Raw genomic sequence first — 26,863 nt, forward strand, 5'->3', positions numbered from 1 at the left:
AAAGCAAACACCCAATCTTCTCGATGAAATTAAGAAAGTACTGGAACATCTGTCCTACAATCCGAACCTGCCATCATTTGAAATTTCTTAGTTTCGCCCCCCAACCCCCCATCCCACAAAAAATGAAAATACATTAACTTCGAGGCAAAAAATACTGTAGAGGGATACATGCTTTTACGACCCAAGGGCCCCCTTGAGAAGGACATACGTCATGAAACAATGAGGTCTTTACCTTCTTTCGACGCGTATTTTATCGTCACATTTTCATTTGACCATTCTACGCATTGTTTTTGTTTCTTTTCAGATCGCTTTTGTTATTTTCTTCTTCAAGTGTTGTTATTTTCTGCACTTGGTTCTAATGTGAACAAATTTTAATTTGTGTATGAATTGTGCATGTCACGCAGATTGCGTCGACACTGACCAGATACCAATGCCTTGCAATAATTTCGATGACGACGGACGTGTCGTTTCTGATTCGGCGATGTCGAGGTGCCAGGCTCTCAACAGCATCGAGTTCAGCTTATGCCATGAGGTGAGATATCAGTATTCTCTGTGAACTCAATATCATACTCTGGTGGTGAGGGTTTTTTTTTTCTTCTCTCTATTTCAATTACACGAGCTGTTTTGAATGGTCTATTTCTTTAGCACGTGGATCCCGCGCTGTATTACCAGATGTGCCAGATGGATTGTTGCAGCAGAGGTGCCAGTGAAGGGTGCGAATGCTCTTCGATGGGTGAATATTTCAGAGAATGTTCCAGGGCGACAGGGAAACGTGATATCGAATGGAGGACACCAGCGCTTTGCAAACGTAGGTTTTGAAGTGATACAATTCTGAATTTGGCATGAGTATGATGATAGATAGACTTGTTTACTGCGTATCGACTACGCGAATGACTTGTAATAGAATTTTTTTCATTAATAACGAGGAGAGGGCATCCTGTAGGTATGGGTTGTGAGAAAATCTGCAAAGTTATATGTACGACAAATTATTTACATTTACGACATATAATCTGCAAATAATATGTTTGATCATTTTTGTCGCACCACGGTCATTTTCTGCATGTGAGGGCTAATTAGACCGGGACCTACAATTTATTGCCGATCCGATTCCGAACGGCAGGCTTGTTTTTTATACTCATCGAGAGGTTGGTACGCTAACCCCTTGATGGGGGACTCCCTGCGGTAGCAATTTTCTGCTGCGGTCAAGTCGCCGTTTTTTGTTGTACCCCTGTATCAGGGAAGTTTTCTGACAAGGACGAACCGGGTATCGAACTCGCGACACCTCCAAATATCCTTTGGAACTTTAGGCGAGTATCTTATCGACCGGGCTACCGCGCCCGCAAATAATATGTACGAAAAAAAAAAAGCTCAGTGCCTAGCTTTATGAACCATTTATGCGTTTGAAAAAAAACAGTATGGTGATAGCTAGTGCTCGGATTTTTATGAACTGAAGATGAAACGTCATTGATGATAGGTTAATAAACCTGAATTTCAAGCTTTGCAACCGATCAGCAACGACGTTTTATCTTTAGGTCACAAAATGTGAGCCATAACGATAGTATAATAAATTGCTTTCGTCAATAGCAATAAGGGAGAGAGAGAAGCTCGACTTTATTATTTCTCCCATTTACTGTGGGCAAAGTGAATTGGCCCCGGGAAGAGGTTTAGTTTAATAAATAAATAACAATAATTAACTTAGTATAATCAGTTTTTCTTATCCGTTAATTAATACAAATACAAAAACACGCCACAACAGGCGAAATGCCCAACAAGGTGGCTGAGAAAAAGATGCCCATAATATATATGGATGGTCATATATTTCAAAAATACAGCAATCCAATTAAAAATGCAGTTACAAACAATATATATATATATATATATATATACATGATAAAATATTATACAATGCCCATAAAGAGTACTTATGGTTGTCTTACTCTAAGTATGGATAGCTTCTTGATTTACCCCAACATGTTATGGTTACCCCCAAATGTTAATATTTATTGTTAATAATCAATCTGATTCATGGATCTTGAGGATTGAAAATCCCTTTAAATCAACCTTTTTTGTTCCATTGTCCCCATCTTCAGAAATTTTTTTCACCCATCGCCCCAAGGCAATCTAACCCATAGGATCCTGTATTATACCCGTAGCTTCTATCGTCCCCCCCCCCAGGGGGCGTTAACGCCCACGTTGGGAATCACTGCTTTAGATGACGAAATGGATGCATGTCAACTGTAGATGTAATATAGTATTTACCTTTGATGGGTTTTTTAACGCCTTTGGAAGAACCAAGCATGCTATAATTATTTCATAACTATTTATAATTGTATTATAATATTTTGATTAAGTTCTTTCCAATGAAAATAATATCATCATTTTTTCTCCCAACTACTAACTGACTAACTGATGTTGAACGTTCTGTCAATATTTTCAAATTAACCGAATTACCCCTTTCAAACTTACCAGATTACCAAATTGGAGTTTTAAAGAAATTTTACAACTACCAATTTATGTTAATCAATAAATCAATATCTTCTGTATCGCTCTTGTAATCTTGTTCAAATACCAGTTCGACACGCGCATAATCTGTTAATCCGAAAGAAAGATCCTTTCCGGTGAATTTTGTGCTTCTCGCAGCCGGCTCGCGCAAAGCGGCGACACGCTTTGCAAATGAACGGAGCACGTTTCCACATTCTGATTGGTGCGGTCAACACCGATTGCCAGAAAATCGGCAACATCAAGCTACTTTTTCTTCGATGAAACGTCCGATACCTGAAAACTAAAAAAAAAACTTGAAATTCCGGTTTTTAACCAACGAGTAACGACCCAGATTTCCAGAATCGGAAACAGGCGTATATTATGCTTATACCCTCAGAACAGTTTTTTCACCAATAGCCCCGTTCACATGTGCAAGATTGGGGGTCGCTTTGGTGATTATTATAGGCATGGCAACTTTTTTCCCCTCGTAGGGAAGAAAAAGGTGGGAGAGAAGCTCATCAGAAAAAGCCCATCTTTCTTGGGGTGGATTGGTGGTCGACACCGACCTTCTCTCCCATAATCCTTTGCGCCGCGAAAAGTACTGTAAGCTCCTTCGTCAGCCATCTTGAATCAACCACTTCCGTTAAACCCACGTAACCAGTGACGACTTCCGGAAAGCAGAGGGGGGGGGATTACCTTGAAAGTGAGTTTTTTTTTAGAGCCTTGATGCAAAATGTGTTAAGAACCCAGTAGTGCAAAAGCAGTATTTTTACTACATTGCAGCTTTCTCATGCTACATTGCAGCTTTTCATGCATGAGTCCAATAAACTGATGGACAATTAAGACAAAAAACCACATAACAAATATAACTATTTTCAGCTCCTGAATGCCGGAACGGGACAGTCTATATGGAATGCGGGTCAGGAATATGTGAAGCGACTTGCAGGATACAGAAGCCGACGTGTACAGACGAGGGTCGTTGTATCGATGGCTGCCACTGCCCGACTGGTTCGGTAATGGAGGACGGACAGTGTATACCGATCGAGCAATGCCCGTGCACAGCCGGGGACAAGAAATACCAAGCCGGTGAAGTCTTACAGAAAGACTGCAACACTTGGTGCGTTTGCAAACACTGTGACGTCGTCGTTAGTTAATAACGTCATTTTTATACGCTCATACTTCATTCGAAATATATTTTTCTATTTTTTCAGTCTGTGCCAGGGTGGATCATGGCAGTGCACAGACGAGATATGTCCAGCGGTGTGCTCCGTTGCAGGTCCTCATTTCACTACTTTCGACACTGTGGAGTACGACGTCTACTTGAGATGCCCTCACGTACTCGTGCACAACCCGAATTTCAAAATAGTCGCCGATTACGCCGCTGAATGTGGAGATTCTAACTACGCAACTTGCATCGATAGTATAACGATAGTCACTGAAGAAGATTCGACTGTGAGATTAAAGCATGGATTCGAGGTACACATTGACGATATTCAATTGATTTTGCATTGTCTTGACAATTGTATATTTTTTGTCAAAGAACTCTGCAACCAAAATGAGAGAGATGGGGGGCACAGCACCTGTCAAGACAAACAATTTTTCCAATAAAAACCAGGGTCGCAACCCACTTATTATAGGGATACGTGCAGTAACCCAATCATAACTACGTGGGGGGGGGGGGGGGACGTTGTCCATTTCTTCTCTCTAACGGTATTATGTGGGAGATATTTTTTTCCCTTTCACTCCTAGAGGGTTACTTTAAAACGTATTTTTCTCCGATCTTTGGCGTCTGTGGCTTTAATTGCATGGTAACATATGTAAAAGGAAGAATTCATTTGCGATCTCATAAGGTTCAAATTGTAATCGCATAGTTCCCATTGTAAAAATCAATTGTGTTGGATGTATACCATCAGTTCTATCATTTTGGCTGAGCAAATTCTGGGGCACCCTGTACACAGTGATGTAAATATTAACGTTAACTCTTTCATCATTTTAAGGTGACCGTAAACGACAAGGAGATTCATGGTCTTCCTATATCCGCACCTGGAATTTACGTGGAGCAAGTTACGTCCAAGTTCATCAAGGTACGTTCCGTGCGCCAAAAACGCAAACTTATGTAATTTATTTAACGTCCATGATAATTTAACCACCGAGAGAGGGATCATTTGATATACATTCAATTTCATAATTCTGTCAATATAAAGGTTTTTATATTACTTTTGCATGAACCGCTTCAACCGCTATCGAGTCGCGAGCACAATCTGCACCCATCATCGGAAAAAAAATGCACTCTTGCAGAAACTTTAAAACTCATATATCAACATCCTCCATCAAACTCTATATCAAAAATCCTCATCCTTGAATGCAACTTGATTGAGATTCACGGAAAAAAATCGCCGCCAAGAAATTCACTAAATGAACAAGTCACCGAAAACAGCTCGCCACCTGAAGATCGTGTGAGAAACTGAATCAGTGAGCAAGCGAGAGTGCGATTAAGTGAGCAGATGACCGAGAAAAAAAAGTTTGCGAGTGAACACGGGAGTTAAAGATTTCCGTAAAGTCAGTTGAGCAAGTGCGTGAGCAGTTGAACAAATGAGAAAGTGAAGGAGTAAGTGAGTTAGGGAAGAGAGGGAAAGGGAGTGAGTAAGCAAGTGAATTTGTTAGTCTTATATACGCACTTGCTCTTGCACGCAATCACTTGTTCACCACCTGGCCAATTTCTTGCTCATTGCCGGATTAACCCCCTTGCACACTCATCTGCTCACTTCCTCACTTGTTCCCTCATTTCGTCACCGATTCGATAACTTGCTCACTCACTCTCTTGCGCAATCACTTGTTCACTAGCTGGCTAATTTCTTGCTCACTACCGGGTCAATCCCTTGCACATCACCTACTCACACACTCCCTCATTCATTGCTCATCTTCATTACTAGCTCAGTCACGACTTACATAATTTCATTCTTCACCACCCAGTCAATTTGTTGCACACTCGTCTGCAAATTCACTCATTTGCTCCCTCATTCCGTTACTGATTCGATCACTTGCTCACCACCCATTCAGTCCATAGCATACTCACTCAATCACATCTTCACTGACTAACTCACTTTCTCGGCTGGTCACTCACTAGATTTTTTGGTGGTGGACCGTTGTGTCGATGAATTTCCCCTTCGATGAATTTTTTGTCGGTGTATTTTTGGAGGTTGATTTTCTGGACACGAACTTAAGGGTGCTATTTTTGTAAAAATCGACCAAGACCTCGCGAGTGCAAAATCTGGCAAACACATCGAGCACTCTGGCGTTCTCGCGAGCAACAGGTTGACATGCCTGCTCCATAATGACCCATTGATTTTAATTTCTGCTTCTTTTGTACAGGCTCGCCTAACCAACGGTCTAGAAATTTACTGGGACGGTAAGGGACGAATACATGTGTACGCACCTGTCCAGCTTTTCGGTGAGTTGAAGGGTCTGTGCGGGACTTACACGAAACTGCAATCAGACGAGTTCTTGACCATCGACGGGGACGTCGAGGGCACCTGCCAGCTTTTCGCGGCTAGATGGAAAGCTCCCGGAGAGTGCCACCCATCGTTCAAAAATCCTCTGTCCACTGGAGAATTGCCGTGCGAAATTTATCCGGAAAAGCACGAAGATGCCATCGTACTGTGCAGCATCTTGAAATCAAAAGTTTTTGAAGGTATCTCATTTGAAAAACCACCATTATTATGGAAATATTCAATAAGAAAGCGTAAAAGAATCTCTAACGCCATTTCTGTTTACGTCTTTAGGGTGCGCCAACCACGTCAGTAGTGAGCCATTCTATATGGCTTGCTTGAACGAGATATGCTCGTGCCAACACGACAACCTAGACCGATGCCTTTGTAACATCCTCGACGACTATGCCACGATTTGCGCCAATAAGGGAAGAGTTATAGACTGGAGGAATAGCGTCCCGGAGTGTGGTACGTTATAGTCTGATTCGTTCTTTTTTCATTCATGCAAGTCATTGCATAATTTAGCTTTGATTCAATTCAATTTTCTCATCCTCACAGCCGTTCACTGCAGCCTGGGCCAAATCTACGAGCCTTGCGTCAGTTCGTGCACCTACAGTTGCCAGAACATTGCACGTGGCCGTGAGAAATGCTCTGATTTCTGCGTCGACGGATGCGTCTGTTCTCCGGGGATGGCCGTGGATGAGCATGGGGAGAAGTGCGTTCAAGTGTCGTCATGCCATTGCGAACAGAACGGCCACCGATATCCACCTGGTGATAAGCTCTTGATGGGAGAGGAAATATGGTGAGACTTCATCAAGATATGAAAACATTTTTAATGCAACACCCGTACTTTCTCAAGTCTAACCAATTTTGCTCTGCAATGATACAATCATTCCTTTTCGAGTCAAATGAATTCCGTGTCTGCAATGACAATCATGCTTTCTCATGTCTAACGTGTTTATGTTGCAATGACATAATTATGCTTTCTCATGTCTAACGTGTTTATGTTGCAATGACATAATTATGCTTTTTCATGTCAAACGTGTTTATGTTGCAATAGCATAATTATGCTTTCTCATGTCTAACGTGTTTATGTTGCAATAGCATAATTATGCTTTCTCATGTCTAACGTGTTTATGTTGTAATGACATAATCACGTTTTTCAATTCCGTATCAGCAATAACACATTCATGTTTCACGTGTCTAACAAATTTTACGTGCAATGACACAATCATTCTTTCTCGAGTCTAATATGTTGTATGTCCGCAAAGACCCAATCTTGCTTTCTCAAATCTAATATGTCCACAATGATCATACTTTCTCGAGTCTGAAACCGGATTCACGCCTGTAGCGCTACGCAGCTTGAAAGACCAGTTTGAAGTGTGGCTAACACAGTGAAGGCTATTTTAATAGTCGATTTGCGTAGCCACTCGCATCAAACTTATTTTTGAATCGCGTGTGTGGTGGGTATGAACCTAGCTTAACAATTTCTGTGTCTGCAATGACACAATCATGCTTTCTGAAGTGTAAGAAGTTTCGTGTCTGCAATTGAAAAATATTAATTTTTCAAATCTATCGTGCTTTGTTTCTGCAACATGTTTTCACAAGTCTCTTGTGTGTCTGCAACATGTTTTCACAAGTCTCTTGTGTGTCTGCAACATGTTTTCACAAGTCTCTTGTGTGTCTGCAACATCATGTTTCCACAAGTCTCTTGTGTGTCTGCAACATCATGTTTCCACAAGTCTCTTGTGTGTCTGCAACATCATGTTTCCACAAGTCTCTTGTGTGTCTGCAACGACATGTTTTCACAAGTCTGTTGTGCGTCTGCAACGATATGTTTTCACAAGTCTGTTGTGCGTCTGCAACGACACGTTTCCACAAACCTGTTTTGTGTCTGTAATAACGCTCTCTCTCAAATCTAACTTGTTTGTTGCAATGACATTCTTGCCCATATCTGACAAGTTTTGTGTCTTTTTCAATTTACAGTGAGTGCTCGGATGGTCTCTGGACGTGCAGAGAACTTACAGAAGAAGACCTCACGACTCCGGCTCCGGAACTACCGAAATGTGATGAGGAGTCGCACATGGTCTCAACGGATTGTATCTCGGACTGCCCTCTCACATGCTCGAACTTACACAATCATGAGCCTTGCAGCGTCATCACTTGTGAATCTGGATGCAGGTAATGATCTCAAAACAGACTAGCCATTAAGCTCATATTAAGCAAAAAGAAATATCCTAGTCTTTGAAAAGTCTTATTATATCATTCACTATAACAATGCTTCGGTCAAGGCCGTTAGTGTATGTACACCTCTGGTATTCGGAATTTAGATCGAGCTTGCAAACATGTCGGTTAGTTTGTAGTGCCCCTGGCGAAGCAAATCGAACCGGAAAGGCTTGTTTTTTCGTCGAAATTGAGATCCATCCCATAAAGGATATTCTTTCGGTGCCTTATTTCTTCCATTTAACATGTCTGGAAAAGTGTTGGTCTGCCATTGGATGCTAGACCCTATAGCAACACTCGCCGCCAAAGCCGCAAATGGTCTTTTCTTCCCAGGAATGCATGTTGTAAGAGAATCTGTAATGGGAAACGACCACGAGATGGCGACGCATATCAGTTTGGGAAATACGATCCGGCTGCTGTTCAGCAGGCAAGCTGTGCTCCTCATATTCACCCTGATCGGATGTACGTTAACCGTAGTCTCTCTACCTTTGTTCTGCGTGCTTTCCAAATGCGGTTTCGGAGGTCATCGACGAAGACACCCAGTTAGTAGAGAATGTGTCTCAAACGAGCTGTGCGTCGCGCCTATGGACCTTTCAACGCAATCAACTGATCTCAATGCCACCAAGACGGAAAAGGGGAAGAAGACGACTAGGATTTGCTTGCGTATCACGTCGGTCATTATCTCGACCTTGATATTGATGACAGCTGGTATCACGTTGCTGTTTTGTACCTGTCATTTCAACAGACTCGGACAAGACGTTTTGGACCTGAGGATCATGACGACACGTATCATCGACGAAGCCATCTTAGAACTAAAAAGAGACATCGAAATCGCTATCCGAGATATCTACACCACTGGTGAGAACGACACGATTCTCTCACCACCAGTGTGGATGGCATTGAACGGGAGTTACCGGAGACATCCGGAAATCCCCTCGTTGGTGGATACAACGTTGCGGTATCTGAAACGTCACGTTGATCTTGCTGATGTTGCTCGCAGAGTCACTGAATTGCTCACCGAAGAAGCTGACAACCTCGAAGCGACATCGATGGAATTCACGAGATTAGCAGAGATATTGAAGGACAATTCATCAGGACCGATAGCTCAACACAGTAAAGTGATACCAAGTTCGGATGAGAGCTCAAAGTCATGGAGGTCAATGAGGGTCTTGCGGACAAATAGTGCCAACATCTCCAAATACCTAGAAGAAATCCCAGACCTGGATCCAGAGAATTATACCCGGAAAACTATCGAACGGCTTCTGAACTGGTATCCTGGAGGCAACATGTCAGCAATTGTAGGGTCCTTGAGTGGAGCACACAATCTATCTATCGAACGTAGAGTGAAGCCTCTCCGAGCATTTGCGAACGAAGTTGACGAGCATCTGCTCAGGAACGCGACTGAATACACCCTGAAGAGGGTCGAAGACGGGATATTCGGTGTCCTGTCGGAACCTCAAGTCCAGTTCATCTGCGCGGCGTTGCTGGTGGCATTTTCTGTGGTCCTACTGCTCTGCTCTGCCGTGGTTTTCGGTTTGGTCACCGACTTCTCCGGGGAGGTATGCTCGGATAAGTGCCACAAGAACCAGCTTTATGACATTACGGTCGGCTCGCTGAGTACAGATCGAAGATATTTCCTTGTCTCTGCCGTCTACGGAATGTCCCTATTCGTTTGGGTCTTTATGGCCTTATTTGTTATAGCCACAGTGACCGTCGTTTACACATTGGACGCGTGTTCGTCTTTCGAGGATCACGACATCGTGGATTTCGAGATCGGGTCTGTAGTCCAATTCTCAACGTTTGTTCCGATTATCGATACTAAAAGGACAGTTAAGGCTGTCTTACAGTCGTGCAGATTGACTGGAAACATACTGACTGCACTCGGTCGTGAAGACCTTCTTGCTTCCAATGCAGTCCTCAGAGATCCAGGATCTATACCGGAGATGATGGATGAAATACCTAGGATCAACTTAACTTCGATGGATGACGAAATAGAAGTGCTGAGAAAAATGGGAGGTGTCTTCGATTCGTTTATCAGTGACAATAGCTCTGGATTCGATGGTCTTGAAAGTGACTATGACTTGCTCGTGGATATTGTGAACATCAAGAATGGGATGACTGATAACAGCAGTGCTGCCAGCGCAATTGGTCGATTATATGACCGTGCGATATTCCAAGCTGATGTCTTGGCACAGTTACGGACCAATCTAACGTCAGTGTATGAGGCTCTTCGAGAAAATTCCATCGACGCCGTCATGTCCTACGAGTGGCTCAGGAACCGATCTCAAAGTTTGAACGATTTCATCGAAACCGGGGATGTACGAGACTCGTCGTTTACGCGTCGTATCCAGTCGGTCGGGACATTGAAAGCAATGAGGAACAGTCGCGCCTGCCAAGTTGTTCTTCAAACCTACGACCGAAACAAATCCTTCGCCTGTGCATGCGTAGTCAATGCAGTCGCGATGATCTGGGTGTCACTGCTGGTGATAGCGCTGTTTCTGCCGGTGAACATGGCGTCCGCGATGAGCGTCGTTTACGTACTGAAACCTGACGAACTCGAGGAGGAAACGTGCTCGATACCTTACATGGTTTACAGGCATGAGATTGAGGAAGTGGGAGACGATGCACGCAGTCGGGAGACTTTTGATTCTTTTCAACGCTAAATAAAATGTTTTTGTTCGGAATTTTTTTTTCTGGAATCATCTTTCTTTTGAATGTAATAAATTTGCAATGCAGTAATTATCATGTCATGCTCAAGATATTATGAGTTTGTCTCTCAAAATTACCCTCTTGTGTTACCCTTTCTCGAAACTCTGATATAAGGTGTGAAGATGGGTTCGTCCTCAACGAAGCTCTTGGGAAATGTGTACCGCCTTATGAATGTCCTTGCTACCACGCTGGCAAAAGTTATCAGGATGGATCCAACGTCAAAATCGAATGTAACGAGTGGTAAGGACAATCAAATTTCTTAGCCTAACACCTTTCGTGCATTTTATATATGTCACTGGCAAAGTCCAATTTTCTGAAATGATTCGGGCTTTGGCCGGCCAATTCGCGAAGTGGCCGGAAATCTTTGGCAAAAGTTCAATGTGGTAAAGTAAGATGGTCCGGTAGACGAAAAAACAATTTTCGTTGCCAACGTAATACATGGCATATCCATTCAGCTAATACATAACTATGGCTATGCTATGTATTAGCTAAGTTAGATCAGCTCCAAGTGACGAGAGAAAAAAAAGAGAAATTTCAGAGAAAAATCTGTAAAAAATAGTAATATAGACATGGTTTTTTCTGTAAAATTTTGAAAAAAAGTTATTACCTCATCTTGACTGAGGTTTGATGGGTTGCTATAGGTAATGTTGACAAAATTATTACGAAAAAATACGTCAAATTGGCAATGGCCATGAATATGTCTTTTGTTATCGAGCTTTGGCCAGGGATCTGTGTCCACTTCGTGAAGTGGCTGACCAAACCCCGAATTCCAACATTGACTGGATCAATTTACAACGAAATCAGCCAATTCGCGATCTAGCAGGCCACTTCCCAAACTGGCGAATTTCGGGCTTTCGCATTAACATATGCAATGAACAAAAAGTAGTAAAAACTGATATTACAGTGAAACCTGTCTATAAGATGGACACTGTATGAGACGGAAACCTCTTTAAAACGGAATCAAAATACAGTCTGGTAGTGCTTGGATTTGCACCTTTATAAAACAGAAATCTGTCTAAAACGGAACATTATTTCAGCCTCTTGACGTTCCGTTTCGTACAGGTTTCACTACAATAAATTTCAATCCACTACTTAAGCTCTTCGCTTGGCTTTATAACTGACCACCCACACACGCGCGCGCCTTGCAAGGAAAGGGTCCCAAAGTGTCGTCGGATTATGAAAAAATTCAAGTACATTCATCTCATCCAGAAACACGTGGAAAAAAATTAGCGGCGGAATGCAATTATTAAAGCCGAAAAAATTATTAAAAATGACAACAGTTGGCTACTCATCGCTTCTCGCGCTTCCTAGCGATATCCATAACAGAAACTTCTTTCACTCTCGAACATAGCCCTAGAAAGCATCCGGGCCGACTGATCATCCGCTGTAACTGCGCACGGTGACGTCAGTATTATCACTACAGCCAATAGTTTTTCCTCTCTTATGTAGTTTTTGTTTTTATTTTAATTTTTTTTAGATTAGGCGTCACTTGAAGTCACATCGAGCATAAAACTAGTTTTCCTAGTTTTCCAACAATGCTATTGACAACAATGTCTTTTTCAAAGCTTTTGACAAGGTTTTCTCGAACAATACCTTTTTTTTATGGTTTAGTCAACGATTTCTTTTTCTTTATGGTTTGGTCAACAATGTCTTTTTTCTTCACGATTCTTTATGGTTTATACAACAATGTCTTTTTCCTTATGGTTTATACAACAATGTCTTTTTTCCTTATTGTTTATACAACAATGTCTTTTTTTATGGTTTATACAACTATGTCTTTTTTCAAACAATTGTTTAGACAACTATGTCTTTTTTCAAACAATTGTTTAGACAATTATGGCTTTTTTCAAACAATTGTTTAGACAACTATGGCTTTTTTCAAACAATTGTTTAGACAACTATGTCTTTTTTCAGACAATAATGGTCTTTTTTTTTTTAAACAATTCTATTGCAACAATATCCTTCTTTGAAAAATGCTTTTGACAGTGAAGTGTCAAAAACATTTCCAACAGCAACCACTTTCACACAATGTCTTGTTTCATAGTAAATTTCCGCATCCTACAATTTTATGAAGTGGGAGTACATTGTGGGAACTATACTCGTGCACTTAAGGCTCATTCACTCTCGTTGGTTGTCACGCTCATTCGTACAGATGAATGACTCGGGATGATCCGGGAAGTCAACCATTTGCAAGGAATCATGTCTTTTGCAGGACAAAAGATTTACAACCATGTCTAAAAATAGAAAATGACACTTTATCGGAAAAATTATAGTCGGATACTTTTTGAACAGACCTCGTAAGCAATGCGTCCAAATAAAACATTCGGACAAGAATTTCAACCACAAATATTCGCTTTAAACCATCTCATCTAGGTGCCGTTCTTTTTCGAATCTAACTACAGTGGACGCTCGATATAATGACCCCTTCGTTCAGTCAAATGGCAAATACAAATAATATATATAATAATATATATAATAAATCGTTACATGAAAGTATTTGAGACTAATCGTATCGATCTCTGTAACAGAGCGTTCGCTGTAACGCATGTTCATTATAACGCGCGTCGAATTTTTTGGTGTTTATACCATAAATAATCTTATGGATACGTGACCTCGAATTTTACCAATCCCACAGCGTCTGTAGAGGCAGCGAATGGAAGTGCGAGTCAAAGCCCTGCCTGGGCGTGTGCAGCTCCTGGGGTGATTCCCATTACAAGACTTTCGACGGACACGCATTCGACTTCCAAGGAGTTTGCGACTACACGTTAGTTCAAGCACCATTGTCACAAGGTGGGGATGTAGCAAGTGTCGCCGTCAGGAACGTCCCTTGTGGAAGTGGCGGCGCCACGTGCATCGATGCAGTCATCGTCACAATTGGTGAGTCTTCTTAATTTATCATTTCTGTGCCCCACCACTTTCGTTCTATCGATTCTAAATATTGTATTCCTTCTAATACTCGATGTTGCGATATTTTTCAGGAGTGACCGCCTCGCATTTGCACTATCTGAAAAAGTATATTTACCATATTTACTCATTATCAAGCATGTGATAAATTATCATTCTTTGATTGATCGCTACGGCAAGCCAAGGTATACAGAAGATCACGAGAGGCGAAGCTCATGGGGAAAACGGGACTCAATCAGAAAGCCACTTGAATGGGGGCCCAGAATAGGCCAGAAGGGGTGCCTAAATTCAAATTCTTGCACAGGAATGGCTAGCTATGGCCCTGTGCTAAACATGGTGGGGAAAACCTGTAATTTCTTCACTGGGATTTTGTCTTTTCTTTTTTTAATCGGTTATTTTTGGTTATTATTTACTTTCGAAACTATTTTCGATTATGCAGTTTCTTGGTTTCCTAGAAACTCCTCTTGAACGGTACTTGTCAGGAGATGAGCTGATGCTTCTAAGAATACGAAAAACTACTGTTCATAGTGGAGACAGTAAATTTTGGTATTGATTCTAAAACTTTCATCGAACTCAATTTGAAATTGAAATCATCAGTTTTCATTGAATCTAATTTGAGCAAAATATTGATTCAAATATTTTTAAATATGCTAACTTATTGAAATTGCTCTGTATAGACCATGATTTATAAGACATCTAATCGGTTTTTTCAAAAAAAAATCAAGTTAATTCACAAACTTTTAATAAAAATTTTAATCGAATTGATCGAGTCGATTAACTGCGATTAACAATTGATCGATTAACCGACCCGATTGATCGAACCAGCCGTACAAGAAAACTAGTCGGATACCTTAAGATGCCCTTGACTTTAAGGACAGATTGAAAGATTTCTTTTTAGAAATTTATACGCGCAGTGTTCAGAACCCTTAAAATGTTACACGACCGGCCGAAACTCGCTAACAAAATGCTCTAGACATCGCAACTCCTTATACGACCACGAACTCTTACCGATGGCTGATAAACTCCGGAAGAGTTATATTGGACTCCTCGGGATGGTAAAATCCTTGGAATTTAAGAAAATTCCCCCGAAGAAGATCCTCCAGATATTCCACAGGGGGATAGTTGTTTGTAACGTGTCCAGCACATAGAACCTTGGAGAAAAAACATGGACATCGTTGGGGGGGGGGGGGGAGGAGGAGGAGAAATTCCTCAGAAATCGATCAAATAGCGTATTTTTGTTTTCTTTATTTTCTTCACGGACATCGACGGCCATTTTTTATAGACGGTAAGTCCGAATACTTTCATAGAGAGAGGATCAACTTGAAATGGAAAGCACGTTTGTGCATCAATTTTTCATTCTGTAAACGTTTCTCTTTCAATCCAGCCTGTTGCTTTCCCGACATGAAACTTTCACGACGACGTGCACTTTCTTATGTACCCCCTCCTCATTGCCCTACACTATACAACATTTTTTTTTGTATTTTCCTTTAAAATAATAATAATAAAAGAAGGATTTCCCTATGTTTGTATTTCCTCTTCCTCATAACATCACGTACCGTCCTGAAAAAAAAATTGCGAATAAAATATGTCTGATAGTTTCCAGTCTCTCTCTCGGAGTAACCTAGTACAGACTGTATAGTGAATTATTATACAGCGAAGCAAACTGTGGGACGCTGGCAGGTAAGTTATGAAAGGCATGAATGGAGCATGAATGGATTTATGGAGTCTTTCAAGATGAGTTAACTTGCAGGGTTCTCTTGAAGTGAACTTGATGTTGTTCTCCATAATGCACCAACCTGTAACATTTGCTGGTGTTGCCCTGTTTTCGAAATCAGAGTTCAAATGAGACAGTTCCCGATCAGCTTCCTTTCTTAAGCATGGATATCGGATTGGATTGATCGGCTCTTTTTTCAGCTAGAATACTTGAGCGATTTCTTTCTCCTGTGAAACTTCTAAATCAGCTCCTTTCTTCAGCTTAAGTTCTAATCAGCTCCTTTCTTCAGCTAAATTTCTTAATCAGCTCCTTTCTTCAGCTAAAGTTCTTAATCAGCTCCTTTCTTCAGCTAAAGTTCTTAATCAGCTCCTTTCTTCAGCTTAAGTTCTAATCAGCTCCTTTCTTCAGCTAAATTTCTTAATCAGCTCCTTTCTTCAGCTTAAGTTCTAATCAGCTCCTTTCTTCAGCTAAAGTTCTTAATCAGCTCCTTTCCTCAGCTAAAGTTCTTAATCAGCTCCTTTCTTCAGCTAAAGTTCTTAATCAGCTCCTTTCTTCAGCTAAAGTTCTTAACCAGCTCCTTTCTTTAGCTTAAGTTCTAATCAGCTCCTTTCTTCAGCTAAAGTTCTTAATCAGCTCCTTTCTTTAGCTAAAGTTCTTAATCAGCTCCTTTCTTAAGATCAACTCTTTTCTTAAGCTGAAAAAGTCCAACTCTTTGCCTCCACTAAAGTTCATGGTTATTTCCACCCAATAGCTGAAGTTTATAGATCATCTCACTTCAGCTAAAGTCTTTCGCATTAAATACAGATCCTTTCTTCAGCTGGAGTTCATGATCAGTTTCTTACACCTAAAGTTCTTGATGAGGCTCTTTCTTAAGCTTTTTTCTTCATTCAAACCGAGCACAACTCAGGTCTATCATCATCTATGGGCGATTTACTACCTAGTGCGTTGTGCCGGAGGTGTAACTGTGAGTGTACCTAACAGTCTGAGTGCGTATGTAGTGTTGTATTTGATTTTTCAGCGCTGCCATCTATATTTCAGAAGTGAAGTGAGTGATGTGTTATGATTGAATTACATTTGTAGGTCTGTTGCTCTCTGTAGCGAGACTTTTTAAAGGGGAGATCGGCTCGCATTCGTACCTTGAAGTTGGGAACCACAGAAAACCAACTTCAGCCGACCACCACTGCGGTGGGGTTCGAACCCGGATCCCCGCGATGCGAGTCCGTCATTATGACCATTCGACCACCACAGCGGCTCTTTCTTAAACTGAAATGAAACTTGGGCAGCTCTTTTCTTTAATAAAATTTTTTGATCAGCCTTCCAGGCTTCTTTTGGATCAGATTTCCTTCTTCTTTAGTGGAAGTTATTGACCAACTCTTTTCCTCTATTGAAGTTTTTGTTCGGCTCGTCCGTTGGACCAAAGTTTTTTACCTTTTCTTCCTTTCAGATCGTTTTCAAGCTCATAAAGAAAACACACTTGTTTAGCCAATGTTCTTGATCAGCTTCTTTTTTCAGCTTAGAGTTCCCGATTGGCTCCTTTCTTCAATTAAATTTATTGATCAGCTTCTTTCTTCACCTGAAGTTATTGATCAGCTGCTTCCTTCAGCTGAAGTTCTTGTGCTTGATCATCTTCTATCTTGAGCTAAAATTATGAGATGAGCTCTTTTCTTTAACTCGATATCCTCTTTTGCACATCTAAAGATCTTTCTAGGTTCCTTTCTTTAGTTCTTAGTTCTTCATTAGTCTTATTTCTAACTCAATATTCTGCATTCGTTTCTTTCATCAGCTAAAGAATGTGTTTTGTAAGAGAAGTGAAAAAACACACACACCCTTCTCCTTACTGGCCTCGGAGAGATAGTTTTGGTTCCTGAACAGGTGAGCATATTTTTACGAGCTTACAGCTATAGTTTCGAACGAGATGAAATGTATGATGATGTACAGGGTAGGCAGGAAGGCTATAGAAAAATTCATAGAAAATAGTGAAATTATCGTATTGAGATGTTGCTGTGGGGATTGTTTTTTTTTTCGACAGAGAAAAATCGGTTCTAGGAAGAGAAACCAGTTAAAAATCTTCTACCTCCTAGCCTGGTAAAAATAAGTTTCGTGTTACTTAAGACGAAGATGTGAGCTATAGTATTGATAGGCTATGAATATGAAAGAGAAAGCCCTGGCATGGAGCATGACATGCTGTATCCCATATGCCAAGAAAATATGACATGCAACCAAAGTTACCTGCCACACCGTTTCGAAGTCTGCTTCGCTCTTGGTTCTTAAAAACATTAAAAATAATGAGTTTCTTAATAGTACCTCCTTTTAGCTGGCTACCGCCCCGAAATAGTGAAATACACCATTAGTTGTAACATTGTAACAGTAACAACTAGTCATTATAATTATGGTACAGAAGTTACGTCTTTATTGCTTACAGGAGGATACAGTGTTACTCTATCGGAAGACGATCCTTTACCCGTTCTGGAACCAGGTTCTAAACTTACCGTTGGTGAAGTTGGAAAGTTCACCCTCCTACATATCGATGGTGGGATATCTGTACAATGGGATCGTGGAACCAGGGTTTACATCACGGCTCAGCCTATATGGAAAGGAAAAGTAAGTTTTCTGATATTTGAGGTTTATCTACCGCCTTTCTGATGTTGAAAATGAATTAATGCTATTTAATATTGTACATAATTTTCGCATCTTTATTTTCTTTTTTAACACCATAAAGTTGCAAGGACTTTGTGGTGACTTCAATGGTGACGCTACGGATGATATGAAGTCTCCTTCAGGTGGTGTGTCACTCGTCATTGCGCAAGAGTTCGCTGACTCTTGGAGAGTTCACGATTTCTGTGACAAAGCAAATCCAATGGGAGACGCCTGTTCTCACAACCCTAAACGAAGAGATGGCTCACGTAAAAGATGCTCGGTATTGAAATCAGAATTGTTCCAGACTTGCCATACGGTCATTGAAGTTGAACCTTACTATCAGAGGTAAAACTAGAAGTAAACTATTCAAGAAATATAGCCTATCAAATAAATAATACTTATATAACTATCAAAGCTAATCTGCCAATGAATATTTCAAAACGTATTAATGGTGTGAATTAGCTTCAAGTTTTTACAAATGCGAGACCGATCGCTCACGGTAGGCATACAGGCTTCGGGTGTTCGATGAAGATAAATTCACCGATGCCAACAACTTCAGACAGTATGATTACAAGAAGAGGTGACCAATGCAAGATTGACTTTCACCAGTCAGCGTTCAAGAAAAACACCCAGGCTAACTGATCCGCCATCTTTAAGCGCAATTATGAATTCAGTGACATCGCTATAGCACGTCATTGTTTCCTATCCTGCTTATTTTTAACGGTTAGACGTCACTTTGAGCAGCGTGACCAGTCTTTTTTGCTCAAAGATGAAAGGCGATCTGAGTCTGCTTTCCTTTCTAGACGCCTTAACCTAAAATAATACGCAAAGCCGTAATTCGCAAGCCCTCTACGCGATTTCACGTGGTACGCACGCCACCGCAAGCCTCTTACTCATTTTTTGTTTCATACCCCCTAAAGATTAAATCGATTGCGAATCACTACTTCAGGTCAACACGGGCCGTTAGGTGAGAATAGAATTTCTCAATCAAGTTTACAGAAACGTAATGGTATACAAATCCAACAAGGCATAATAGGTCATTGAACACGCATGTTTTTTTTCAAGCATGTGTGTGTAAGTATGGATTTTAGATAAAGATGGAGATACTACTGATAAGGGGTGTTTCGGTAAGAACTCGCTGAGTTTTGAAATGATATAACTGGGAAACAGTGATAGATAGAAAGATGGAATAAGTAGTACGTTTGATGGGCAGGCTTGGAATTACACTAGTTAGCAAAATTAATTACAATTCCAACTGAAAGAGGGTACTACTAAGTTTATTTCATGGCATCTTTTAGTGTGCCCTATTGAAGGTCATGGTTTAGCAAGAAACATCAAACGCTGTATTTTGAACGGTTTATCTGTGAAGCATTAAAATACAAGGCCACAACAGGCAAAATGACCTACGAGGTGGCTGAGAAAAAGATGTCCATAATAAATATGAATACGTATCTATTGCGGAAGATACATTATATACACGAAAGTGGCTTCAAGCTCTATTCTTCACTTTCGCCATGTCCTTGCTAAACAAGAAGACCATTTCAAACCGACCGCAATATGATTTGACACATGTTTGCGAAAGACAATATCATCTTCTACTAAAAGGACTGCCAACTATCAACCAAAAGTTTAACTAAGTCTCTCGGAAAAAGAAATTTGAATCTAGTCAACTGAAAGAAACTGATCAAGAACCGAAGGAAGGAAGTTTTTCTTTCGTCACATGCATTTGCTTTCATTATAGAAAGACCATTGCGAAAGCAGCTCCACACATAAATGGATCACAACAAATACTACGGACTGACTACGACATTGAGTACGGAAATGTTCATCAACTAGGGAAGGAGAGGGCGGGAGAGAATACACCTTTCAGCCTTCTACACACTTGCAGCCTGATAACAATAACTTACAGGGCAAAAAATAAGTTTGGTTAAACCTTATCTTCAGAATGGGCTTAGAAAACTTTCGACGGAAAATAAAATGATCGCATAAACCGAAATCCTGATACTTACAAATGAATTTTTTTTCCATGTTATGGTATTGGTCAGTTCTCCGTTCTTTGCAAAAGTGATAACATACCCGAATGACAACATCATCTGTGATTCTAATAAGCTTTTGTCTGTACTTGTTTCATCTTTCTATCGATCACCATTTCCAAATTATGTCGTTAGGGAGTCCTTTATGAAACACTCTGCAGATGTAAATGATCAGATCACATTCATTGACTAAAACCACGTACAAATTAATTACAATTTCACTAAAATATATGTATATGAGAAATAGAAAATATATCTGGTATTATAGGGGACATAATAATCTGACGCATTCTCTGGTATACGAACAATAATGACCCGCCTTTGGGCGAGTGGCTGTTACGGGAGGAACCTGCTAGTAATTAATTCCATCGGGAATGAAGCTGAAGAATATACGACTTGAATGCGAGATCAAATGCTAGTAATCATTAAGAGAGACGCAATATTTAGCATAATCGTTGTCGACACGTGCGTAATGAACATCCCGCGGGCATATAACGTGACTGCGGATTAATTAGATATTTCGGTTCCGTTATTTGATAATTAGAAAACAATATCTGTGAAAGAGGGAACTCGGAATATTTAAAATTCTACATACATTGTTCTTAAGTTTAAGGATGTATATAGTTTCGTTTTCTTGAAATAAAGACTATTACCCCGAGGAAATGGGAGGGTTTACATTGATGCACAAAAAATTTTAATCAAATTAATTATGTGACAAATATTGGCGTATAATTTCGGTTCGAATCTAATGTCAAGAAAAAAATTATTCGGTGGAATATTATTGTGGGAACTTAATGGCATACGAGGCTGTGTTGATGTGCGGTGATAATGAATTATATAAGGACATTTTTGCTTATTAAAAATGATTCGGTGTACCAATACAGTCGATTCTCATTTTAACGAATACTGATATAACGAAAATCTCGTTGTAGCGAAAAATTTTCTGATCGTTAAATAAGTTTGCATAGGAACAATGTATTGCGAATTCCGATATTACGAAATGAAAAATCGATTATAACGAATCCGAAAAAACAAGTTTCTGAAATCTACAAAACACAGGGTGATTTTTATTATAGTTTTTTTTTTTATACCGAGCACAACTCAGGTCTATCGCCATAGGCAATTTACTACCTAGTGAGTTGTGCCGGAATTGTAAGTGTGTGTACCTAACAGTCTGAGTGAGTATCTAGTGTTGTGTATGATTTTTCAGTGCTGCCATCTATATCTCAGAAGTGAAGTGAGTGATGTGTAGTGACTGTATATTTGTACTGTTTGTAGGCCTGTTGCTCTCTGTGGCGAGACTTTTTAACGGGGAGATTGACTCGCATTTGCGCCTCGAAGTTGGGAACCACAGAAAACCAACTTCAGCCGACCACCACTGTGGCGACGGTGGGGCTCGAACCCGGGTCCCCGCGATGCGAGTCCGTCACTATGACCACTCGACCACCACAGCGGCTTTTATTATAGTTGCGATTTCAAAACGCTGTGAAATAAGAACCCTGGCCAGAATGTGCATGATTACTCCCGAAGTATACTCCTGTTGGCGAAGGAAAAGAAGAAAACTTATAAATTCACCGATAGGTAGCAAGCACTGTGCAGGAAAGTACGGCGTCATTTATTGCTACACCAAACGTGGCCACATCACTATATTGCAATTTAGTGCCATTATTGCGTGGGTATGTAATGTCTATCGGTGTTCACCCCATATGCTCGTTAGGGAAAATATCTTATCTGTATCTCTCCTCGGGTTTAAACCTGGGACCGTGACAGCAATATACACGGTGGTAAACGAGCATCTTACCACCACGCCACTGGGGCGTCACCCATCGGTAAGTTTAACACGAGAAAATTCGCTCACAAAATAGAAACAGTAGTCAGCCGGTACAAATCTCATAGTTGGCATCTGAAGCCTTAGCTAGTTTGGGAACAAAAAAAGTGAATTATTTTCGTCAAAAATGCCAAGTAAGTAAAACTAATGCAAAAAAAAAATCAATGCTTAATTCATTTAAGCTGATCTGGAATAGATCTCGGGAACGGGATAAGCCCGGCGGCCGAGTCCTGGCGTTCATTCACTTTTTACCTAATTGATTTGAGTTGCTTTGTATTATTTTTAAACTCCATTCTTTTTTACTATCTAAAATCCCAGAACGTCTTGAAATCAAAAATTCCTTTATAACGAAGTGATTTCTTTTGTCCCTTGGAGTTCGTTACAACGGGATTCGACTGTATCAGTCAAAATTCCTGTTTGGGGATCCCATCCCGTCATCTCTACGTCTACACTCATACACTCGCGCGAATATGTGTATAGATTGTGGCGAACGGATCGAAAGATGGTTTACCGACTTTGTCACAAGTCCACATCAAGTAAATGTTGCGCAACTTGTCTGAAGCTTTCCATCCGAGTTGCTAAACCCCCACCAAACCAGAACATGGTTGTCTGGTCCGGTCGCGACATCCAATTAGTGCACGAATGCCTGTATACGGTGGCGCAACTAATGAGGAGTCCTTCAATTTCTCATAGACCGACCGTGGACGCGTCGACAATATCGATAGACCAATCAATTTGTTCACGCCTGCGCTAGAGGAACAGGCGATAGATCAAATCAAATTTTTAGAAAGGAATCAGCTTTGATAAACGTAATGAGCTCACTTGGACAACATGGAGCAAACCGTAGACAGTCTTTTTTGATAGCCGCTGTGGTGGTCGAGTGGTCATAGTGACGGACTCGCGTCGAGAGATCCCGGGTTCGAACCCCACCGTCACCACAGTGGTGGTCGGCTGAAGTTGGTTTCCTGTGGTTCCGAACTTCAATGCGCGAATACGAGCCGATCTCCCCTTCAAAAAGTCTCGCCACAGAGAGCACCAGACCTACAAACAGTACAAATGTAATTCAATCATAACACATCACTCACTTCACTTCTGCAGTATAGATGGCAGCACTGAAAAGTCAAACACAACACTACATACGCACTCAGACCGTTAGGTACACACACAGTTACACTTCCGGTACAACTCACTAGGTAGTAAATTGTCCATGGCGATAGACCTGAGTTGTGCTCGGTGAAAAAAAAAAAAGTCTTTTTTGATAACCTGAAGCAACGAGAGATACATTCACTTAAATTTATGGAAAATAATCCGTCTGGATCAATGGATAGGAATCTGCTTTTATAAACGTGATAAGGCAACTGGGATAACTTGGAGCAATGGAAGATGGATTTTCTCAAATGGGACGGAATGCGTTTGTATCAACCTAATGGGTCCACTTGGATAACTTGGAGCAACGGGAGACGGATCCATTTATTACCTTGAGCCAACTTCATGAGTCGATGATACCGGGCGGCTCTTCCTGTTGATCAAATGATTATTTCTCATCACCGATTTGAATGCTAAATTTGTGGTGAGATATTGAAGCTTGGCACTAATATCAATTAGATCCACGCGTATATAATTTTGATAAACCAGTGTAAAAGAATAACTTATACAGAAGGAATGACAGATAATTTCTAGTGTAAATGCAATTCATGCCTTCGGGGTTGTTGTAAATAAATAAAATAAACAACAAATGGGTCCCCTTGTGCAATTCGAAAGAACAAAATGAATCCTTTTGCATCTCTATTGGTCCAACGAATCCATGATGGAATAATGCTTGATAAATATGATCATGTGATACTAACACTAATTACTTTTTACAGGTGTATTTACGACGTTTGTTCGTGTGATACTGGAGGGGACTGCGCTTGTTTCTGTGGAGTCATAGGGGCATATGCTTATGAATGTGCTCGCCACGGGGTCGAAGTTAGTTGGAGGTCTCAGAATTTGTGCCGTGAGTATTTATTGTGTAATTCATAATCTAAAAAAAATGGCGTAGAGATCGTTGCGGGTATAATATCTACGCGTATATGTTCCAGCGATACAGTGTGAATCCTGTGACAGATACTCACCGTGCATATCCCTGTGTCCACCGAGAAACTGCGACAATCTCTTCGAGGATTTCGAAGCCCGGGCCTGCAACCAAGAACCGTGCGTTGAAGGCTGCGAACACAAGCCCTGTACAGCGGGACACGTCCGAGCAGGGCAGACGAATACGACCTGCGTTCCCCAGGACGAGTGCCACCTGCAACCGTGCGCCGTCATAAATGGTGTTTCTTACAGGGAGGGAGAGAGGATCGAGGACCCTGATATTGGGGACCCGTGTCAGTCGTGGTGAGTATCATTTCCTGTTATTGGGTCTTTCGAAATTTCTAGTACGAGTATCGATTGTTGTGTTCATTCTAAGTTCTTGTTCTTTTAGCTATTGCCGACGGGGTGAACTGGACTGTGTCGGGGTGCCTTGTACAACTGCCCGTCCTGTCCCCTCGCCAGAATCGCTGACCATAGAATGTTTGACGGGATGGACAGACTGGTTCAACTCCATCGATCCAAAGTTCAATGTAAGATAATCCTTAAAATGACATCGAAATACGCTGAGTGCATCTTAAAACATCTCAGAAATCATTGAAGCATCGCGATCGCGCAAGATTTCCCTGAAAGGGAAAACAATAGTGAATATGGTCGCCTATCTTAGGTTCATGTAACACCCGGTCTCCATCCTATTTTCAGTCGCGAGCACCTGGAGAAGAAGAGCAATTGTATGTACAGGGTGGTCATAAAATAACCCTGCCGATTCATAAAGCCCTCCCAGCATCCACAAAAATCAACTAATGCAAATGAAATTCGAGATATAGGTGTTTACGAGTATGCGCTCGAGAATGCGCTCGGGCGTTAAAATGGTGTGTGCATGTGTGCGTGCGTGATTTATTTCTGTCTGTGTGTATGTTGTTTATACAAATCTACAATTTAACACCGATCGTTGCCAAATTTTGAGTATATGCCGAACAGGACCTGACTTTGAAGGTTCGTCAAAGCTGGGAAAATGCCCGAAACAGACGAAAACTGTCGGGCAAAAATGGTTCATGGGCCTTGACAATGACTTTCGGAATGTTTACTTTGGTTACCGCAGTTGCAAACATTGCGTTCCAGACATGCTTTACTCCTTTACAATGGTTTATAACTTCAATGCTCCAAGTACATGGGGACAACCCGAGCGGCTCCAAGTATTACTTTTTTGAACGTACGAGTATCGGGGTGGTAAGATGTATCGGGCTCGTCTACCACCGTGAAGGTTGCTGTCCTGGGTGCGATTCCCCGCGAGGATATAAATAAGATTTTTTTCCCCTAAGGAGTTTGAAGCGACCACCAACAGAAAGCACCTTCATTTCCAACCCATCTCATTAATGGCAGTAAATTGCACTATAGTGATATGGCCAGAGTTGGTGTTTGGTGAAGTAGGTATTACTGCTAGTAACCTATACATAGGTACACACACACACCTCCGACTCAAATCAAATCTCTCTGAAAACAGGTTAAACAGTAGAAAATTAGATTGCGGAAGGTTGTTGTGTGCTATGTTTAGAAATTCCGGAATGTGCAATTACTTTTACACATTCTTTGCGATTTTACCTCAAAAAATTGTATTGAAAGAAACAATGTATATTTCTTACCGTTATCTCATTGGGTTTTCACCAACTGGTTTACCCAACACTCTCTGGTTCATACTATAATCCCTGCAGGACGAAGTTGAGGTAGAAAAGGCACAAACCCGCAAGTTCGAGGCTATATACAGAATTTTTCATTCCCGTGGACATTTCTTACCTCTTACTGCTGGCTCTACCCAGGAAATTACAAAAACAGACGCTCCTAAACAAAAGATGTGGCCGATCACGTCTTTTAATAAATTCAGAATTTCACATCTTTCTACTTTCACAGCGTCACTCACTTTTTACTCATAATACGTACGTCGCTATCCTATCATGCCATATTATTAGAAACTCAGACGAGAAATACGGAAGTAAATACTTACGTCTCCTTTCTGTCGTCCAATATGAATCTTTTGTTACGTGAGGGGGAGGGGGGACATAGAACTTATCTAGTATTTAGAAGTATTTTTCCCCAAAACACATTGATCAAATAATACTCACGCCATACCGGGATGAAAAAATACACACACACATATACCACAGCTACTATATTCGCATCACATTCATACAACCGGCAGAAAACTGGTTACAGAAAAAGAAACAAGTTTCGCCGTATTTTTGCATATAACGGAAAATTGAAAACAACGGACTCTTCAAAACATCTAACCACGAAGAAGTTTGTGTGGTGCGTATGTGTGTATAGGGGGGGGGGGAGGACTCCATTTCTTATTTCCTTGGACAAGGTTCGATTTACGAAAATAATGGAGATAAAATATTCCTTCGATACCTCAAGGTTCCATTGTATTTCTGTTCTATTCTTTTTCTTATTCCGGCCGGCGAAATAAGGAAAGACCTAAAGTGGTTTACACACACACACACACACACCCATACTCGATTCCGTATATAAACTGGCTGATTATTTCCAAACCGACGAGATACGATTCATTTACATATGGCTGACATCCCCCTCCCACCCATCAATAGGAAGGATACGTCACTGTCTGAGGCTCTTGTCGATTTTAATCTCTTTGGAAGTGTTTGTATAAAAACAGAGCGAAACCACAAAAATAGTTCTCTTTCGGCAGATACGAAATGAAAGTTCACCGGGAAAAATATTCTTCTAAATACATCGAGTCTGCTGTTGCATGGACTGACAA

The 26,863-nt window shown here is 40.9% G+C and overlaps 1 protein-coding gene across 2 annotated transcripts in view; it reads left to right on the forward strand.

The window, feature by feature from the left end:
- The window catches only part of LOC149071782 (hemocytin-like), a 218,274-nt gene that overhangs the window by 96,052 nt on the left and 95,359 nt on the right, over nucleotides 1–26,863 (forward strand). For both annotated transcript variants that reach the window (XM_089247586.1, XM_089247587.1), the window contains exons 27-42: nucleotides 405–532; nucleotides 646–808; nucleotides 3,361–3,598; nucleotides 3,693–3,957; nucleotides 4,479–4,565; nucleotides 5,854–6,172; nucleotides 6,264–6,437; nucleotides 6,528–6,771; nucleotides 7,956–8,150; nucleotides 11,016–11,141; nucleotides 13,537–13,778; nucleotides 17,942–18,120; nucleotides 18,239–18,501; nucleotides 23,883–24,013; nucleotides 24,099–24,393; nucleotides 24,482–24,620. In XM_089247586.1, the coding sequence (XP_089103712.1) occupies nucleotides 405–532; nucleotides 646–808; nucleotides 3,361–3,598; nucleotides 3,693–3,957; nucleotides 4,479–4,565; nucleotides 5,854–6,172; nucleotides 6,264–6,437; nucleotides 6,528–6,771; nucleotides 7,956–8,150; nucleotides 11,016–11,141; nucleotides 13,537–13,778; nucleotides 17,942–18,120; nucleotides 18,239–18,501; nucleotides 23,883–24,013; nucleotides 24,099–24,393; nucleotides 24,482–24,620 (3,188 nt within the window). The remainder of the gene's footprint in view (nucleotides 1–404; nucleotides 533–645; nucleotides 809–3,360; nucleotides 3,599–3,692; nucleotides 3,958–4,478; nucleotides 4,566–5,853; nucleotides 6,173–6,263; nucleotides 6,438–6,527; nucleotides 6,772–7,955; nucleotides 8,151–11,015; nucleotides 11,142–13,536; nucleotides 13,779–17,941; nucleotides 18,121–18,238; nucleotides 18,502–23,882; nucleotides 24,014–24,098; nucleotides 24,394–24,481; nucleotides 24,621–26,863) is intronic.

The sequence above is a fragment of the Pholcus phalangioides genome, unplaced genomic scaffold, assembly GCF_987345545.1.
Source record: "Pholcus phalangioides strain wild (caught in Gottingen) unplaced genomic scaffold, Ppha-v1.0 ptg000018l_1, whole genome shotgun sequence".
NCBI lineage: Eukaryota > Metazoa > Arthropoda > Arachnida > Araneae > Pholcidae > Pholcus > Pholcus phalangioides.